Source organism: Carassius auratus, linkage group LG37M (genome assembly GCF_003368295.1).
Source record: "Carassius auratus strain Wakin linkage group LG37M, ASM336829v1, whole genome shotgun sequence".
In the NCBI taxonomy this organism is placed as follows: domain Eukaryota; kingdom Metazoa; phylum Chordata; class Actinopteri; order Cypriniformes; family Cyprinidae; genus Carassius; species Carassius auratus.
The window spans coordinates 350,902-372,500 of record NC_039296.1 but is presented as its reverse complement, the minus strand read 5'-3'; the positions used below and the strand labels follow the sequence as shown (position 1 = coordinate 372,500).

At 36.1% G+C, this 21,599-nt stretch overlaps 1 protein-coding gene across 1 annotated transcript in view; it reads left to right on the top strand.

Annotated features, from left to right (window-relative positions):
* Positions 1 to 21,599, top strand: part of LOC113068184 (canalicular multispecific organic anion transporter 2-like) — a 54,227-nt gene that overhangs the window by 7,245 nt on the left and 25,383 nt on the right. Inside the window, exons 2-15 of the mRNA XM_026240839.1 lie at positions 6,355 to 6,531; positions 6,610 to 6,735; positions 7,953 to 8,093; positions 9,214 to 9,330; positions 9,595 to 9,656; positions 10,246 to 10,377; positions 13,844 to 14,074; positions 15,145 to 15,322; positions 18,157 to 18,318; positions 19,356 to 19,448; positions 20,462 to 20,665; positions 20,765 to 20,911; positions 21,082 to 21,166; positions 21,270 to 21,336. Of these exons, the coding sequence (XP_026096624.1) occupies positions 6,355 to 6,531; positions 6,610 to 6,735; positions 7,953 to 8,093; positions 9,214 to 9,330; positions 9,595 to 9,656; positions 10,246 to 10,377; positions 13,844 to 14,074; positions 15,145 to 15,322; positions 18,157 to 18,318; positions 19,356 to 19,448; positions 20,462 to 20,665; positions 20,765 to 20,911; positions 21,082 to 21,166; positions 21,270 to 21,336 (1,922 nt within the window). The remainder of the gene's footprint in view (positions 1 to 6,354; positions 6,532 to 6,609; positions 6,736 to 7,952; positions 8,094 to 9,213; positions 9,331 to 9,594; positions 9,657 to 10,245; positions 10,378 to 13,843; positions 14,075 to 15,144; positions 15,323 to 18,156; positions 18,319 to 19,355; positions 19,449 to 20,461; positions 20,666 to 20,764; positions 20,912 to 21,081; positions 21,167 to 21,269; positions 21,337 to 21,599) is intronic.

The following is a 21,599-nucleotide window of genomic DNA, read 5'->3' as shown; positions in this document are numbered from 1 at the left end:
CCAGAGGTTCAGAAAAGAGTGGAACATGTAACTCTGAAGGAAAGCTCCTCGTCTGGTTTGCCGAATTCACTGATTGTGAGGAACAGAGGTGACCTTCCTACAGAAGTGAGCACGAGCCGTCTGGATCATTCAGAACAGACACGCTTTAACACATCCTGAGAGAAACACTGCTCTTCATCTGTTTCAGGGTTCAGAGACGGTCTTCTGCATATCTTGGTTATAACGAGTGGTTATTTGAGTTACAGTTGTCTTTCTATCATCTCTAACCAGTCCATTCTCCTCTGACCTTTGACCTCTTATATCAACAAGACATTTTCATCCACACAACTGCTGTTCACTGAATATTTGATCTTTTCCGGACCATTCTCTGTAAACCCTAGAGATGGTTGTGTGTGAGAATCCCAGTAGATCAGCAGTTTCTGAAATACTCAGATCAGCCTGTCTGAACCGTTCCACGTTCAAAGAAACTTAAATCCTCTTTCTTCCCCATCCTGATGCTCGGTCTGAACTTCAGTGAGTCGTCTTCATCACATCTAGATGCCTAAGTGCCATGTGATTGGCTGATTAGTAATTTGTGTTACCAAGCAAGTGAACAGGTGTACCTAATAAAGCGGCCGGTGAGTGAGAGTGTGTGTGTGTGTGTGTGTGTGTATAGCGGTTGGTGGATCTGGGTTTCCTCTCCTCGACAGCAAACACAGACTTGTTGGTATTGGTGGTTTACAGGGACATCCCATAGGTGTAATTGTTTTTATTCTGTACAAACTGTATATTCTATGGCCCTACATCAACCCTACACCTAATCCTAACCCTCACAGGAAACTTTTTGCCTTTTTAGATTTCGTAAAAAAACACAATTTTGTATGTTTTTAAAGCCTTTAGAATTAGTGGGGCACAGGTAGTGTCCTCAAAAAACACCTTCCTACTGTAATACCTGAGTCATTCTCCTGAGTTGTGTCCTCATAAACCAACCAAACCAGTGCACACACACACACACACACACACACACACACACACATCAGACAGATGCTGACAGACAGAGAGGAACAGCAGCTGTGTTGATCTTACTGAGGGTTCAGGGAAAGGCTGTCTGATCTCTGCTCAGTTTGCTGATATACCAACTTTTAGTCGGTTTTTAAAATCGTTCATTCTTTTCATAGAAATCTGTGTTCATATACAGTTATGTTACATTTAGGGCTGGGACAACGCGTCGAGGTCATCGATGACATCAATGACATCAATGACGATGATGCATCGAAAAAATAATCGCTAGATTAATCGTTTAAAAAATAATCGTTTATCCCAGCCCTAGTTACATTCTATACATGAACCCCAAACGTTAGAATACGATTGTGCTACATGTATTCTCAGCAAAACGTCATGAAACCGTATTTAGTGCACTGATTTACACACATTTCAGCCAAATTTCACGGTAAAAAAAGCTCCATTGTCAGTCAAGCTGATTTTTTACATGAGATTGTAATTTCCGATGTCATCCACCCAGGTTTCAAACATACAAACACAGTCTGTTACGCTGTCTTACGTTGCAAACTGGTATTTTTCAAAAAATAAATCAAGCAATTGCAACTTCTTTTTTCTCTCAATTCTGACTTTTTCCTTCAGAGTTGCATCTTTATTTATTGGAATTGTTTATAGGCTTTCTCTTTTCTCTTCTCTAATTATGAGTTTATGTCTTATGTCTGAGCTTAAAATTGTGAAAATAAGCGTGCAATTCATAGAAAGAAGTCAGGATTACGAGATGTTAACTTGTTTCTCACAGCATTCTGCTAACTTTATTTTCGCCCAAAATATAATGTTATTTGAACGTTCATTTGAAATGTTCTAAGAATTTTTTTCTCTCAATATTTTGAGAAAGTATTTCAAATAATGATAATATTTCATAAACATTACTTCATGTCTTAACATTCAAGAAACAGTGTGAGAATGATCCCTGTTAGCTGGGTGCTTGATAATTCATTTTTTTAAAGGTTTCCTTTGTAAGTGAATTTTGATCTTCACGAGGAAGATGTGTGCTGTATTTTGTGGAAAGCGTGAGTCTGATGTCAACATTAAGAGAAGCAGAGGAAGGTGAATCTATTTTAAATGCATATGCATGGAGCAATGTGTATGAAGTACATTAACATGACTAAAGGGAGACAGAGAGAGAAACTTGATGTGAGTTTGTAAGAAATGCATGTGATTTGAAGATAGGACACAGCCAGAGCCAGTCAAGAACCTGCAGAACCTGCTTGGCTTAATTACTAGGCTTTTGTTGCTTTGTTACTTTTTGGGAAACCTTGTCAGGTATGTGGTTATTGTTTTAGGCTATAAAAGCCCACAGGGAATACTGGGAATGGCACATTTCTTTCTGTAGGACGACCCACCCTCATTTTTTCCCTCTGATGCCTATGCATCATTTTATGATGTGTGTGTTTTTTTTTTTTTTTATGATGTTTTTGCATCCTTTTTTAAAGCTTCGTCTATTGATTTATTGTCTATTGCTTTTTCTATTGATTTATTGCATGGACAATATGTTTTATCTTTTGAGCTCCACCGTAGAAAGAAAGCAGTACAGGTTTGGAAGGGCCTGAAGAGAAATAATGTCATTTTGACCCAAAGAGGAGTTTCTATTTCCTGAAAATGCTAGTTAATATTATCACATTGGACCATTTTTGTTATTTTTGGGATTGTTACTGTTGTGGTGTTCAAAATAAAAAATGTCCTGCTTATATTGCTTGTAAATTTCTTATTATGCTACATTATGACCAAAACTTGTGTTCAGTCTCTGTCAACTGTTTTCTTTCAGTTAGCTTAGGGTTTGTGTTATATTTTAGGAGCTGGAATGATCTGAGCACATGCTCCTCAGTTTTTGTGAGAACATTGACAACATTATCCACAATAAATGCCTTTTCACTCAAAAACTGCTCAGACCAGAGGCCTATGATCCATCAGCTCCAAAACTAAAGACAAAACCTGTGCTGACTGAAAGAACACAAGCTGACGAAAAGACTGCATGGTAATAAAATAACACAATGAGAACAGTTTTATGGAAGCCTGTTTCTGCCACTGAATAAAAAAAGAAAAAAAGTTAATTGCAACTTTTTATCTCACAATCCTGATTTTTCTTTTTCTTGTAATCATGTTTTTTTCTTATAAAATCATAAAGTCTGAATTATAAAACAGAGAGTTCCGCTCCTTGATTCTGATTGGTCGAGCGGTGTTTGATGCTGTTGTAGATAAATCTACAAAGTAACAAACACCTTTGTTTACTTCTGTGTGTTGCTCGGCAACCACTTTGTTACAACCACAACTGATTCTGAGGAGCTACATTGTGTACATGAAAGAATACTGTTTTTATTCATATCATTACACTTTATTTGCTTTGTTTTATTTTGTTGACCATTACAATGTGTTTGGAATAATGTTTTATAAAGCAATAACCCAGTGAAGCCGTGGTTTACACTGAATTTAGAACAGATAAGGAGGTTTTATAACCTTTATATTAACTGTTATAAATTCACTGTAAACCATGGCTTCACTGGGTTATTGCTTTATTCTGAGATATAAACTCAAAAAGTCAAAGTTTTTTTTATTTATTTTTTTCTCAGGATTGCACTTTGTAACTCTCAACTGCAAGTTTATATCTCACAATTCTGAGATAAAAAGTAAAAAAAAGTTTTTGTTATTCAGTGGCGGAAAGAGCAGGGAGCTGCTTTTCTCATCCTGGTCCTCACCTTGTGTTTAAAGACCTATTTCTAACTGAAGTTGCGCAGAAATGATCTATTGTTGAACAGATTTGTGCATTTGACCTCATAACCGAGAGGTATCTTCCCTTCAGACCGCAGACTGCATCCTGTGAGAGCAACGGCTGGCATCTCTCGGGTCAGAAAAACCCCCTGAACATTACAGGAGATGGAAGTGACGCTGCAAGCCTTGTCTGCATTATTGAGCCTTGATTTATTTCCTCTGTCTTGAGCACTGTGCATCTCTCGTTGAGACTTCCTTGATCAGGTTGGGTTGTTTAAGTGATCTTGCCAAAGCAGAGGCTCTGAGACTCAAAAGCATCACTGCAATTAGAAACGAGAGAAGGGAACACAAACACGCATCTTTGATAAGAGAATACAGCTTTCTGGAGATGTTGTCTGCAGCTTTTTTTATAGCGATGACTGCCACATTGGAGTCTCTGTGGTGACATTGGGCAATATTGGAATATTGGGCAACTGGTGGTTGTCAAAGTCTTATGCAAGGTGTTTTGGGGTAAACAATTCTCTGTTATTTAGACTATATCATTTTTAGGGAAGTCGTTGCCTAGTGGTTAGAGAGTTTGACTCCTAACCCTAGGGTTGTGGGTTCGAGTCTCGGGCCGGCAATACCACGACTGAGGTGTCCTTGAGCAAGACACCGACTATACTATATATGTACTATATTACAACCAAATCTAATCTAATCTTGACAAACTATATATCGTTGGAAATGTTTAAGACTCCCAAATATATATTTTACCAATATTTTGTGTTAAAAATTATGTAGGAAAAGTAATAGATTAATTTATGACAAGAGTGCACCCTCAGAAATCTACATTACAAAAGGAGCTTTGACCTTTGTTAAAAAAAAAGACTTCCTCGTTGCCTTTTTCTCTATCACATTTTAGAAATCATCAGAAGTTATATATCACTTGAAAACATAAAATCTCAAAATTCATCCTTCAAAACCCATTTTAAAATCAGACATTGCATTACCATGTAAATGGTACATCAAAATCATCGTACAAAATGTTTTCAGTCATGAATTATAAAAATTTATGTTTGTATCATGCACATTCATGTCTATCTTCAAAAACGTGAGTGACAGTTAACAGGTTAAATGCAGAGCACGAATTCTGAGTATTTGTACCATACTTGGCTGTATGTCACTTCAAATATTTATATTTCTTAATATATTGTGAATTCTAATGTAGTTTAGATTTTTTTTCATAATTTAGAAAAAATATTCATAGATAGTTATGTTTATATTTTGAATTCTAATGTAATTTAGAATTTATAGCTTAATTTTGAAAAAAAAAATCGTACATATTCATATTTCAATTCTTATGAATAAAGTTCTAATGCAATATCCATTTTTATCATAATTTTGAAAAATATTCCTACATATTCATATTTCTGAATAAGTGTGAGTTCTAATGTAATTGATCATTTTTTAATCATCATTTAAAAAAAAAAAAAAAAAAAAAAAATTAAACATACAGTAGGGGATCTTCTATGATTAATTAATTTATCATCTATCCTCAGTAACTTCAAACCTATGTCTAAGTTGCTTTTTATCTCAAAGCTATTAGAGAGAGTTGTTTATCGTCAGTTGAATTCCTATATCAGTATGTCCAATGTTTTAGGTACTTTTCATTTGGGTTTTAGATCAGAAACTGCATTGTTGAAAGTAAGCGATGACCTTTGGCAAGTGCTTGATACTGGTTCACATGCGGTTCTTATTTTGTTGGATTTAAGTGCGGCTTTCGATACAATTGATCATAGTATTCTGTTACATCGGTTGGAAAAGTTGGTGGGTATTCACAGGGTCGCTCTGCAGTGGTTGACCTCTTATCTTAAAGACAGAAGCTTCTCAGTGAGCATTGGGAAGTTTTCTTCTTCGTCAGCTCCTTTGTCATGCGGTGTGCCCCAAGGATCCATTTTAGGCCCTCTTCTTTTTTCACTTAACATGCTTCCCTTGGGTGCCATTTTTAAGAAATATACGATTTCATACCACTGCTATGCCGATGATACACAGTTCTATAAAAGATTAGATAGCTAATAATATTTTGCAATTAAATGAAAGAAAAAGCTAAATTTAGATTTTGGGCCACTCTAGGACTTCATCTTTTTTTAAGTTAGGGTCTTTCTCTGCCAGTGTTCTAACGCATGTAAGAAATTTTGGGGTTACATTAAATTCGTTACTCAACTTTGAGAAACAAATTAGCACAGTAGTAAAGGGCAGCTTCTTCTTGATCTGAGATCAATTGCTAAACTGAAACAGTTTTTGCCTCACAAAGATCTGGAGACTGTAATCCATGCTTTTTAAACTCACGCCTCTACTACTGTAATTCACTTTACTGTGGCCTGCCTCAAACAGCGTTTTCTCATCTGCATATTGTCCAAAATGCACTGTTGCATTTAAATGTGCTATAGAAATATATTTTGACTTGACTTTTTTGACAATGACAATGTGAAAATATTTCAGTTTCATGATTAAGGTTCAGTATTTCGCTGCATGTCTTAAGAGTCCGTTCAGTGCATCCACTGGCTGTTCTTCGTGCTGCTGTACATGTGCAGTCTTGTGTTCATGTTGGTGTTTCTCTTTTCTCAGGACTCTAATTTCACGAAGCACACAAACCTTCCAGATCTCCCAGCATGCTTTCAGCTGTCTGTCCTGCCATGGACTCCCTGCATCTTCCTCTGGCTGACGTCTCCTTTCTACATCCTCTACCTCAAGATGAGCAACAGAGGCTACATCATGATGTCTATACTGAACAGAATCAAAACGGTGGGAGATGTCAAGCACTTGTGTATGTTCCGTTCTCTTTTATCTGGTTGTAATGATTCATCATATGTGTGTGTGCAGGTTCTCGGCTTGATCTTGTGGATCGTATGCTGGACAGACCTGTTCTATACATTTCATGAGATGAACCAGAATCAGCTTAAACCCCCAGTATATTTCATTACTCCTCTAGTACTTGGCATGTCGATGGTGAGTGAGAAAAGCAGCTGAGTATGTCGGTAACTTCTTTTGCAATGTACAAAGAGTTTCAGAGCTCAAAACTTTCTCTATTGTTCACTTCTATAAAAGCACAGTGGTAAAAAACTGTCCGCTTAATTACAGTGAACAATAGTCATGAAAAAACAAATCATGTTGAAATTTTGGTTCGGAAACTAACTCCCAGTTAATGTTTATTTTATTTCAAGTAACAAAAATATATTTTTATGGTTTTAGTGACTATAATAACCCTGACTATGTCTTGTGTTATGATAAAATTCACCTAAAATCACACTGTCGCTCCACTAGCTGCTGTTTTTCAATTCTTGCTACCGGTTATAACAAATTAGCCTGACTACGTCAGACTTCCTACTTCCGCTCAATTTCATTTCGCTTCTGTACTCAGTCTGATACAGCGTCAGAGCTTTCTGTTTGCCACCGGTCTGGAAACAGCCGGGCCAATCAACGAACAGAGGGCGGTCTGAGAGCCGTGACGTAGATGCGTAGATTAACTTCGCATAATCTGCAAAAGTCGTTTACAGCCATTTTCACTCCGGTATTTCGCTCGCATCATTATGTGTTTACAACAGGTTTACAGTGGAAGTTCAATCATAGATTTGAGTTCGATGCATGATGTCTGTGCTTCGATGCGGCTGTACAGGCGCATAACATACGTCATAACTAAACGTATCTGATTGGCTACGGGTAACCAATGATTTTAAACTTCAGACAAGCGCCCCCTAGCGAGAGAGAAAACACTTCTCTATTATGCCATTCCAGACTCTGTCTACGAAGCAAAGTGAAGTAGCAGAGTCTGGTATTACCAGGCTAATAACAAATGCCACCTGATTTCGATTCTTCAATAAAATGATTTATCATTTATTTATCATTGAATCACTTCATGCATTAACTTGGGACTTGAGCTCATGATCTGAGACGCCATGCTCTACAGGAATGGTCAAATATTATATATTAAATATAAAGAAAACATAAAATAATACTGATGTTGTTTGTGCATTTTGTTCAAATCAATGTGATAAATGAGCTAGCTCACGAGTAATCTAAAAGTAGTCTGATTATATTTTCTAAAATGTGTAATGCAATTGAACTAAATAGAGTTTTGTCATGTAATTTGCAACCATTAAATAGCCTAATAAAATATATATATAGTATATAGTGTATGAGCTCTGGCTGTCTTTGCTGTCTTCTAGTTGTTAGCCACGTTCCTGATCCAGTTCGAGAGGCTGAAAGGAGTGCAGTCATCCGGTGTGCTCTTCATATTTTGGACACTCTCAGTTCTGTGTGCCATCGTGCCTTTCCGCTCCAAAATCATGAATGCCAGTCAGGCAGAGGTTAGTGTGTGGGTTTGAAGTAGATGTTTTAGTATGAAGCAGTTCATTTCAGTCTAACCACATAAATGCTCTGCCAGCACAGTCATCTCTCAGTAATGTGTGACTCTCTCCCCGTTCTGCACTTTTCCTCCTGTTTTATTTCTTTTGACCTACATGTTGAGCGTTTTCTTGGCGCTGAAGGAGTTCAGTTAAGGCCATGACTGATTTGAGAGAATAGTGCTGCTGTTGTTCTTAAGAGCTGCTTCAAGACAGCTTACCTAACTCACAGAGAGACAAACATAGATCAAGGCTGATACTGTTTTCCAACTCAAATAAGTGATTCGTACTACTGGTTATGACAAATGCCATCTGTTTTTGAATTTTGAAGAATCAGTTTTATGCATTTGACAGATCCTTTTTTTATAAAGTGAATTGCATTGCATTTAATTATATTTATTCACTTCATGCATTTACTGGAAATTTAACCCATGAGATGCCATGCTCTCTACAGGAACGCTCAAATATTATGCATAAAAATGTATGATGATATTATTATTATTATTTATGCATGTTACGTATTATGCATTTTTCAGATATATTAATTTAAATATATAATATTGTCTGTGCATGTTTTGCATGTGATTCTTTTTAAAGATATATTAATTTATTACTGTTATATAGTACTGTTTGTGCATGTTGTGCATTATGCATTTTTCAGATATATTATTTTAATTCTTTATTGTTTGTGCATGTTTTGCATGTTATATTTTCAGAATTATTTTTATACTTCTAGTATTGTTTGTGAGTGGTGTGCATTTACATTTTCTAGATATGATAATAAAAAAAAAGTCAAATTTGTTGGATGTTGTTCGCTTAATGAGGATGCAAAACTGAAAGTGAGCTCTTTGTCAGTTGATGTAAACTTCCTGGTCCTATCCCGTCCTGACAAACAGTGGGTCTGATGGCGTGGCTTTGGGGTGAATGTGAACAAATGTGAACAAGCTTAGTCTGACAGTGAAACGAAATAAGAACTAGATATCTCAGATCTGTGAGCTCATAAAGAGCTGGGCTGGGGGGCGTTTGTGATGTGGCATGTCGAGATCTTGTGATTACTTCATAAAGCATCTTTCTCTGTTTTCAGAATGACAAGCTGAGGTTCACGACGTTCTACATTTACTTCAGCCTCACCCTGCTTCAACTCATCCTGTCCTGCTTCAATGAAAAGCCTCCTCACTTCTCCACCGTGGTCACAGATCCTGTAAGTCAGGGTGTGTGTGTGTGTGTGCGTGTGTGTGTGTGTGTGTGTGTGTGTGAGAGAGAGGATGTGTGTTTGTGTACTTTATCTACTCAAAGGCAAGGAAAATGACAAAATCCAATACAAGGGCCAGCAGTAACCATCATGCTTTCATAACACAAGATTGAATAAAACAATAATTTAGTGCCACAAACTGTGGATGATTGAATCCTTTGAACATTAGAAAGGTCAGAGCAGCAAACTAAACTGTTTTCATCTGATTTTCAGAATGTATGTCCAGAAACGACTGCTGGATTCATCTCCAAAATGACCTTTTGGTGGTTTACTAGGTGAGTAAATGAAGTATTAACAGTTTCTGTTTCTCATTCTCATGACTTAACGAACACTGACCGTTTGATTTATATTCTCATAACGCTGAAAGAAAACATTCTCAGAACGTCCTTATGATGTCATTTGTGAGAAGTGTTTTTGTAACCTTTAAACAACATTAAGAAAATGTATACTTTTTTGGAAACAATTCAAACCAATGCTCCCACAGTGTTTTTACAACCTAAACTTGTTCCCAGGGTTTACCGTGCTTGATTTAAAGGGATAGTTGACCAAAAAAACTGACTTGCTATTTTATCTTTCTATATCACCTTCCTCCTTCTCTGAAACATAATAGAAGATATTTTAAGTGATTTCTTAGTGTTGGCACCAATTCTTCAAAATATCTGCTTATTTGTGTTCTGTAGAGGACAGAAAGTCACACAGGTTTGGAACAACATGAGTAAATGATAACTGAATTATCATTTTTGAGTGAACCGTCCCTTTAATTCAACATGAACTACTAAAATAAAAAGCAGAACGACTGTTCAGTTCCAACATTAGTGTTGTTTTAAGATGTTTCAGAGACATATATTTGTTTCTGTTCTACAGCATGGCGATCAAAGGCTATAAATCTCCACTAGAGAATAAAGATCTGTGGTCACTGAACAAGGACGACAGTTCAGGGCTGGTGGTTCCCAATCTGCTCAATGAATGGGAGATGGAGAAATCCAAAGCACAGAGGTATGAATTCAAATAGATTATGATTCAATCATTCAGTCCAAGGGTTTTACAGTCACTGTCACATTGCATACGTTCAATAGCTTGTGAATGCCTTTTCTTGTTTACATTATTGTAAGCAACACTGTGCTACAGTTTTTTTATTCTATTTGTTTATTTAGTTAGTTAAATAGATCCCTATGAAATCAATTTTTTTTTTTTTTTTTTTTTTTTTTTTTCAAATTCTTTTTTTTTTTTGGTTATATGAAATTAAAATGTTTACATTATATATATATATATATATATATATATATATATATATATATATATATATATATATATACAATGTTTTTATTTATTTATATTTTTTGGACTCTATTTCTGGAACTAAATTTTAATAATCAAAAAGCATGTCTAATTAATTAAAATCATAAAACGTATATATTTAAATGACTATTTATTAAAGTAAAAAAAAAAAAATTAGGGCATTATACATTTTTGCTCAAATTTTCTTTTATTTTTACCAAATTCTGTGTTTTCTGTTTAAATTTTTTTTCAGGATTCCATTTGAATGGTTAAGTAAAATTTTACTAATCAAATAGTGTGTGTAATTAATTTAATTCATAAAAACTACTTTATTTAATACAGTTTTTACCACAATACAGACGTAGGAAATCTTGTGTTGATTTCTTAATTTTTTTCTGTGAAATTTTGTGTTGAGTATTATTTTTTTTTTCACAGGACTATGATGAGCTTCTGTTCTTATTATTGATAACTTGTAATATAGTCATTCAACATTAATATATGTAAATGTATAATTGTTACTAAGCAGTTGCTAGGGTGATATGGGTGGTTGCTAGGGTATTTTTCATGAGTAAGCACAAGCCACGTTCAGAATGCAAACAAATTCTATCTTTCAGTTGTTTTTGGTGCAGGATGACACATGTTAGTCCAGATTCAGATTTGCTCTCAAGTACAGAAGGGTTTATTTTTTTTATTTTTATTTTATTTTTTACATTCATGCATTTGACAGACACTTTCATCGCATTCAGCATCACATATGTTCATTTCATGCATCCACACTCTGCTTACCTCTTTTGATCTCAACCGAGTGTCACCTACTGATACTCACAAATCAGGCAACCAACTGGACCTTATTTACACACAATGCTGCTTCACTGATCATGTTCTGGTTACTCCACTGCACACCTCGGATCACTTCCTCCTCACTCTTAACCTCAACATGGTCCCTGACACAACACAAACACTTCCACATGTCATCTTTCGGCGTAACCCTCCCGGCTCTCAGATGTGGTTTCATCTTCACTTCCTTCCCCTAAACTGTTAGCATCTTTGGACGCTAACAGTGCTACTGATACTTTCTGCTCCACTCTTACATCTTGTTTAGACACTGTTTGCCCCTTATCTTCCAGGCCAGCCCGTAACACCCCTTCTGCCCCTTGGTTATCTGATGTTCTACATGAACACTGTTCTAAGCTTAGAGCTTCTGAAAGGGTGTGGCGCAAGTCCAAAAATACTACTGACCTTATTGTGTATCAGTCACTCCTATCTTCTTTCTCTGCTAATGTCTCCTCTGCTAAAATGACATACTACCATAACAAAATTAACAATTCATCTAACTCTCGCATGCTTTTTAAAACATTTTCCTCACTTCTTTGTCCTCCTCCTCCTGCTTCATCTCTAATAGCTGTCGACTTTGCAACGTTTTTCATTAATAAAATTAAACACATTAGTGCACAATTTTCCACACCACAGTCATTCAAGCTCATATCACCAGCAAACACTCATTTACATCCTTCTCTTCACTCTCTGAGGCAGAAGTCTCAAAACTCATCCTTTCTAATCACCCTACTACTTGCCCGCTTGATCCTATTCCATCTCATCTTCTTCACGCCATTTCTCCTGAAGTTGTACCTGCACTCACTCACATCATCAACACTTTCCTCCACACTGGTGTTTTTCCCTCATCATTTAGACAGGCACGTATAACTCCACTACTTAAGAAACCCAACCTCAACTTCTGTTTTAGAGAACTACAGACCAGTTTCCCCTCTTCCTTTTATTGCAAAAACACTTGAACGAGCTGTGTTCAAACAAGTCTCTACATTTCTCACACACAACAATCTCCTTGACAGCAACCAATCTGGCTTCAGAAGTGGACATTCAACTGAGATGGCCTTGCTCTCAGTTGTTGAAGCTCTAAGACTGGCAAGAGCAGAATCCAAATCTTCAGTACTTATCCTGCTGGACCTGTCCAAGTTTTTCACACGGTTAACCACCAGATCCTCCTGTCAACCCTACTGGCAAATTTCATCTCAGGAACCGCACTTCAATGGTTTGAGTTTACCTATCAGATAGGTCCTTCAAAGTATTTTGGATAGGTGAGTTGTCCAGGTCACAACATCTAACTACTGGGGTGCCTCAGGGCTCAGTTTTTGGACCACTTCTCTTCTCTGTCTACATGGCATCATTAGGTTCTGTCATTCAGAAACATGGCTTTTCATACCACTGCTATGCTGATGACACTCAACTCTACCTCTCATTCCATCCTGATGATCCGACGGTAGCTATCCGCATCTCAGCTTGTCTAACAGACATTTCTTCCTGGATGATGGACCATCACCTTCAACTCAACCTTGCCAAGACAGAACTGCTTGTGATTCCAGCAAACCCATCGTTTCATCACAATTTCACCATCAAGTTAGGCACATCAACCATAACTCCTTCAAAAACAACTAGAAGCCTTGGAGTTATGATTGATGATCAGCTGACTTTCTCAGACCACATTGCTAAAACTGTCCGGTCCTGCAGATTTGCTTTATTCAACATCAATAAGATCAGGCCCTTTCTTTGGGAACATGCTGCACAACTCCTTGTTCAAGCTCTTGTTCTGTCCAGGCTGGACTATTGCAATGCTCTCTTGGCAGGTCTTCCAGCCAGTTCTATCAAACCTTTACAATTAATCCAGAACGGGGCAGAAAGATTAATTTTTAATGAGACGAAAAGAATACACCACCACTGGCTCTGCACCCCTTTACCTAAATTTATTACTTCAGGCTTATGTGCATTCTGCAAGTAAACATCACTTGATTGTGCCATCCCTAAAGAGGCACAAAATCACTTTTACGGCCTTACATTAAACTTTTACAATTAGCAAAAGCAAAAAAGACATCTAACACAGGCTTGCTCTATTCTTTTTCTATTCTATTTGATTTCTTTTTATTTATTATATTACTTAAAAGACCATTGCTACGTGTACTGTGTTAAGCTAACTTAGACTTGTAATAGCACTTGTATATCATTGCTCTTTTGTTGATTTTGATAGCTTCCACTGTCCTCATCTGTAAGCCACTTTGGATAAATGACTAAATGTAAATGCATTGACTGGGAATGGACCTTGACATTGCTGCTGCTACTAAAAGAGTCATCCTAGCCACGGAAGATCAGCCGCTCTTGTTTTTCTGTGCAGCGAGCAGAGCGTGAAGAACCAGGCCGCGTTCAGGAAGACAGGCCCAGGCGCTGAACCCAACCATGTGAGCGTCAGTCCTGAGGAGGAGGTTCTTCTGTCCAAACAGAAGGAGGCAAGGCAGCCCTCGTTCCTGAGGGCCCTTCTAAGGGCTTTTGGGCCCTACTTCCTCATCGGCTCGGCTTTCAAACTACTACAGGATCTCATTACCTTCGTGAACCCTCAGCTGCTCAGGTGAAGTCTCGCTGCTTCATTCCCAGTCAAAGAGGAACACTAGGGTCATAATTAGTCATGATTTTATGATGGGAATGTAGTGATATGATACATAACATGATAAAGCTGCCAGTAAGTGAGGTTTAGTCACTCTTCTGTTCTGGTTATTTACAGCAGATGTTCACACTCACAGGGCTGTGATGACCTTCTGTTTTCATTAATTTCATAATTAAAATATTAAAGCGAGTCAGTCTTTAAGAACAGCTGTAATTATTTGCAGTTTGATAACGAATAGCTGCTGTGTTCCTTTAACATTTACCTAGACCTGGGTTTTATTACCCGCTGGGATTTATTTTGTTTGCTTGTAACAGGAAGAGCAAACATGAAATGCGCTGATTAGCTGGAAAGTGCTGTAAACATTATCTTTTATAGCACTGTTTTGCATGGAACCCTGCAAAATAATTTGCATGATGTGCTGTATGCTTTTCACACTCTTTACTCATGTTTCAAAATACAAATGTCATGCAAATATGCTTCTCTACAGACCTTTTTACCATTTTGAATCACAAGTCAAAAGTTTTAAATAATTAAGATTTTTTAATGTTTTTGAAAGAAGTCTCTTCTGTTCAGAAAATATAATACAAATTGTGAAATATTATTATAATGTAAAACATCTATTTTCTGTGTGAATCTGTGTTAAAGTGTAATTTATTTCTGTGATGCTCCGCTGTATTTTCAGCATCATTCCTCCAGTCTTCAGTGTCACATGATCTTCAGAAATCATGAAAATTTGATGATTTAACACAGATATAAATTACAGTTTAATAGATTTTTACTGTATTTTGGATCAAAGAAATGCAGCCTTGGTGAGCAGAAGAAACAGAAAAAAATCTTACTCATCCCAAACTTTTGACTGGTAGTGTATGCAGTTTATGACTAAATGTAAATGCATTGACTGGGAATGGACCTTGACATTGCTGCTGCTACTAAAAGAGTCATGCAACAAACTACTTTCTTGCAAGAAACTATGTTGCATGAAACCAAGGATGCACTGAGGTGTGGTTTTAAAGTGATTCTGCTTTGCTTGTCAGGATGTTGATTAACTTCACCAAGCAGTCTCAGGCCCCGTCGTGGTGGGGTTTTTCACTGGCGTTCCTGATGTTCGGAGCTTCCCTCTTACAGACCCTCATCTTACATCAGCACTTTCAGTACTGCTTTGTCACGGGCATGAGGCTGCGCACGGGAATCATCGGAGCCATTTACAGGAAGGTACACACTAGTCAACATTCTTTCTGCACATAAGGACTCACTCAGACCAGTACAAATCCATGCTCTGTCAAGACTGGTTTATGCTGGTTAGTGGCGGACGAACAGAATATTCTTTGTTGTACTTGGACATTCTGTCATCATTGACTTGCAAACCTTTCTTTTTTTGGACCATAAAATAAGTTATTTTGAATCCTTTTAACAACAGTGGAAGTCAGTGGGCTCCTCATGCTTTGGTTTTTGGCACACAGGTTTTGATGACAAGGGAAAATAGTGAAATATTTAAAGGGAAAGTCCAAAATATTAAGAACAAATAAAATAGTATATGATTCTTTCAGAATGTCTTTTGTGTTAAGCAGAGGAAAGAAATGCATAGTACATGCAAATATTGCATACAGGGTTGTAACCCATGGAAGCTTTTCTTCCTCCGCCGGATAAAAATAAATAAATAATTACATTATTTATTTAATGTCTTTTTATCTTACAATTCAGACTTTTTTCCTTGCGTTTCAGAAATATATTGTATGTAAACAGAATTGTAAGAATAAAAGTCTGAATTGTGACATGAAAGTAACAATACCAGTTCATTTATTTTTTTATTGAATGGTGGAAAAAAATAAACAATAAAAATTTAAATAAATAAATACAATTTACAGATATAAACTTGGAATTGCATGAAACAAAGTCATAATTCAGAGTTTATTTCCATTTAAATCTGAGCCTTTTTTATTTACCTGATTTATTTTTTATTCTGTGGCACAAATCGTATGGGAACCATATGAGTAAATGATGACTACATTTTCATTTTTTCGGTTGAACCATATTTTCTAAAGCAAGTTAAGGGGTAAATAATAAATAGGAATCACATTGAGAGTTCATTGCATTATAAACTGTACCTTTCAGAACTCAGAACATACCATGCTCTAGTATTACAGGTTTGACTGTTTATTATTATTATAAATGTAGATAAGATCATACGGTAGATGTCAGAGAAACTGCATTCAGCCTCAAGGGAAACTCTAAACTCTGATACTCAAGCTTATATCAACAGATACTTGCACTTGAACATGTTATTCTTGTTATGACTATATATCTGAGTGTCAAAAGCAGCAGGTACTTTTACAATATAAACATCAAATCTTCTTACACCTGTTTTGAGAAAGATGTTGTGAGTATTGCGAAAGACCTCTCTTTTAGGAGTCGACCGATTATCGGCACCGATATTAAACTTTTTTTTTTTTCTTATAGTTATCTGCATTTTCAAAACCGATTTGCCGATATAATTTAACAGCATTTAAAATAAAGTTTTTTCAGAGCCTTTGTTTTTCTTAATTTTGACATTAATAAAAAAATTTAAACCAGTAATAAAACACATATATATCGGTTTAAAATATCGGTTATCGGTCTGCTTCATCTGTGATAATCAGTATCAGCATCGTCCCTGAAAGACACATATTGGTCTACCCCTGCTCTCATACACATACACATGCTGAAGAACTGCTTATTCTGTGTGACAATACAGTTAGAAAGCATCATTTTTATATTTATTTGCACTCTCAGTTTAACAAGTATTTATAACTGCAATAAAAATTAAAACATGCATAATAAATGAACTTGTGTTTTAATGTTATGTTAGATCAAGCATGACAGCAGTGGTGTGACCGGCAGACAGAGATTTAAGTGAAGTGCAGCTTCTGAGTGATTCTGCCTGTGCTCTACATGAGTCACAGAAGACAGTAGAGTAGGGATCAGAGTTGTGTAAGGTGTGGTGAGGTGTGAAGGGCATTCACACACATTTGTGCACTTTTACCCAGATCAGCGTAATACCTCAGTGTTCACAGGTGTGTCTATCTGTAGCCATCGATATTCCTGAAACAACCATTAATCTGCTTCATCACAGGATACTGCATTAGAAAAATGCATGAACAGTTCAATGCATCAACTACTCTGATATATACTATGGTACTGAAGGACTAGTGTGTTAAAAAAACACACAAAAAAAAACAAGTTGTAACATCTGACTGTACTTTATTTGTATAAGCTTTTATTGCCCCATTATTTTAGACCTTCTGGGGAAGCTGAAGCTGAAAAAGGAAGTCAGAAACACACACACACAAACAAACACACACATGCACAGACAGACACACACACATTCACAGACACACACACACACACACACACACATGCACATACACACTCATGCACACAAGCGCACACACACACTCATGCACACACACACTCACACACACGCACGCACACACACATGTACACACACACTAATATTAACATTTACACACTTGCACAATGAGAAACTTTAAAGAAGAGGCTTTTCGTCCAGTTTCGGTTTAGTTTTATTACGCTGTGATTAGCATATAATGTGCTGAATCCTATGCAAATAGATACACTGTAAAAAACATAGCCAACAGAAATGTAAAACTTCAGATTATTTGCCTTTTTTTCATTATTCAAATCTTTAAAATTGGTGCCAAAGTTACAATTTACAAAGATATTATTCATTATTATTTATTGACAAATGTGCAACCCTTTTCAATTGAATTACTGCTGCTTTTGTTTTTGTATTATGATAATAAATACACACATGTGAACACGTTTGACAACAATGCTATTTATTACTTTTTCAGCCACTTTGAACTGAATTACCGATGCATAAAATCGAGTTGAAATGATAGTAGAAATGAATGTATTGTTCCGGGGAAAAGAGATTTTGTGGGAGCGTGTTTGCTCACTACAGATTTGCTGGTTATTATTTTCTCGAGCAGTGTAATTGAATAGCTGATGCACTGGAGTCTCTGACAGTCTCCTGTGGCTCTCTGCAGTCTCTGGTGATCACGAACGAGGCCAAGCGCTCGTCGACGGTGGGCGAGGTGGTGAACCTGATGTCTGTGGACGCTCAGAGCTTCATGGATCTCACCACCTTCCTGAACATGCTGTGGTCAGCGCCGCTGCAGATCATGCTGGCGCTCTTCTTCCTCTGGCAGGTGCGCCGATGCTCATTTCAATACATTTACATGCTTCCTCTGGCTTCTGTTGTTCAGAGGATAATCATATTCACACATAACGCTTCTCTTAGAAAGAGATCCGGAATGCAAATCTTCATGCTTCTGGCTATATGATCATGCAGAGTTAAGGGAGAAATAAAAAGCAACTTCCTTTAAAAGGCAGAATGTTTTAACATTAAAGGTAATACGGGTTCATTTGCGACACGCTAAAGGACGGTTTGTGCCGATTTTGATGTGAATTATTGATTGCCAAGAGCATGAAACTATTGAAATCAACACATAGAGTTTAAAATGGGCAATTTTATCGTTCTGCAAATGTCATGTTAAAAATATGAACTAAACATAATCTAAAAAAAATTATAATTATAAAAAAAACTTGAAATATAATAAAGGTTAATTATAAAGGTTAAAATAAATTACTGAAATGGCAAAATTATTATTTAATGCAAACCAAATACTTAATTAAATGAATTGCTACTATAAATAATTATTAATAAATTAATAATTCATAATATAATTTAATGTGTTCATAAATTAATAAATACAATTAATAAAAAAAATATAGAGACATAAAAAAGCTAATAAAATGACACAAACACAAAATTACAAAAACTTTAGCTAAAATTAAGGTTAAAATAAAATAATAATAATAATAAAAACAATTATCATTAATTAAGCCTAATCTTAAAAACAAGAACAAAACAAAAAATAATTCATAATACAATTTAATGTATTTATAAATAATTAAAAATACAGGGAAATATAAAAAAAATAATGAAAATTACTAAAATACAAAATTACTAAACTTTTAGCTACAATTAAGGTGAACAAAAAAAAATCATTAACTAAGCCTAATCTCAAAAGCAAAAATATCTAAATTAAATAAAAATACAGGGATATATTTGAAAAACAAAAACTGATGAAAATGACAAAAATACAAGATGAGTAAATCCTAGGCCTAAGCTGATGTGAGACTGAAGTAATGAAGGCTGTGATTGTGTCTGTGCTGTGTTCAGAATCTGGGTCCGTCGGTTCTGGCCGGTGTCGCTGTGATGGTTCTCATGATCCCGTTCAACGCTTTCATCGCCATGAAGACCAGAACATACCAGGTCAGGCTCTTCTCTTCTCTTCTCTTCTCTTCTCTTCTCTTCTCTTCTCTTCTCTTCTCTTCTCTTCTCTTCTCTTCATCAGTGTTCAGTTCTCGTGCTCATCAATATTGACATCTGCTCTGAGGTTTTCACAGCTCAAGTTTATCAGGTTTCACATTTAGGTGACATTTCTAGTGAGTCAGCATTTCCTCTTTAAGAGACAGATCGCAAATCAAGCCAAACATCTTGTGCGGTGTCTAAAAACATAAAAACATGTTCATTATTTGCAGTGTCAATTTCAATTTGAACACTTTTTTCACATTTTTTTTCACAACTTTTGTAAGCTGAACAGTTATGGTTGTGATTATTATCATTAACTGTAACCATAAAAAACATTTATGTTACTTGAAATAAAAAAAAGATATTTATATATATATATATATATATATATATATATATATATATATATATATATATGTATGTATGTATGTATGTATTTATTTATTTATTTATTTATTTATATTTATATTTAAAAAAATATTATAAAAAAAAAAAAAAAGACTAATTAAATACTAATAAAATCTAGATGAATAAAAACTAATAAAAAACATTCTAGGTTAGAACTATGTCACAGAGGCTGTTGATTATGGCTGAAAATTAAATTTAATTAAATTAAATTAAATATACATCCATATGAGACAACCATATATAATATAGATTTTTTTAAGCAAAATTATTTTCTAAATTATATTAAATGTAAGGCAACATTTCTCATTTTTATTTAGTTTAAATTGATGTACTTGACTAAAACTTAAATGAAATAAAAGAATATTTGTAAAATATAAAATTATATATTACATATATGAAATAGTAATAAAAGTAATTACATAAAAATAACAATTACATAAATTATATAAAATAAATAAATACATATATTTATAAAACATCAAAAATGACAGAAATGCACAACAAAATGACAAAAACTTTAACTAAAACTAAACTACAAATGCTGAATCTGAATAAAAACTGCGCAGGTGGAGCAGATGAAGTACAAGGACCAGCGCATCAAGCTGATGAACGAGATCCTGAACGGTATCAAGGTGCTGAAGCTGTACGCCTGGGAAACCTCCTTCAAGGAGAAGATCCTGCAGATCCGTCAGAAGGAGCTGAACGTGCTGCGCAAGACGGCGTATCTGAGCGCTCTCTCCACCATGGCCTGGATCAGCGCACCCTTCCTCGTAACTCATCTCCTTCTCCGTCTTCTCTTTCAGATGTCTGATGATGTGCTCGATCTATAACCGTCTGAGGTCTGAATCTGTGCTGGTTGTTGTGTTCAGGTGGCTTTGACCACGTTCGCTGTGTTCGTGTCTGTGGATAAGAACAACATCTTGGACGCAGAGAAGGCCTTCGTGTCTCTGTCTCTGTTCAACATCTTGAGGTTCCCGTTAAACATGCTTCCTCAGGTCATCAGCAGCATCGTACAAGTGAGCCTCCGCTTCCTTCTGGAAGATTACACACATATATATATATATATATAATCAGAAGTTAATAATCAGTAGTGAGCTTGCTCTGTGTGTCAGATTCTGAACGTGTGATTGTTTGATAGAGCTTGTTCATGCTGGTGTCTGATAGTGTTGTGTGTGATGTTCATCAGGCCAGCGTGTCTCTGAAACGCATCCAGGATTTCCTGAGTCACGATGAGCTGGATCCCGAGAGCGTGGACAGAAGAAACACGTCCGGTAACCAGATCTGCTCGTGCTGAGTCATTGTGAAATCTGTGCTGTCTGCAAGCTTCCTTCCTCACAGCTCACTTCAGCTGACTCACGCTTTCTGTCTCTTCAGAGTACGCCGTGAGCGTCGTGAACGGGAAGTTCTCATGGGCCAAACAAGACCAGGCCACTCTGGACAAGTAAGACTCGCGCTCACTGAACATCAGCGGATCTTATCACGTGCTCAGAGAGGATTCACAGAGTTAGGAGCAATGATTAGCATAATACACACCCACTATCTCCATATATGGGCTTGTGCACAACCTCCTTCACTTAGGTTCATTTACATTAGTTACAGTAAAGTGTACTTTTATAAAGACCTCGACTACAGGTGCATCTCAATAAATTAGAAAGTTTTTGGAATAGTGAATTGGTGGGTTTTTGTTAAATGAGAGCCAAAATC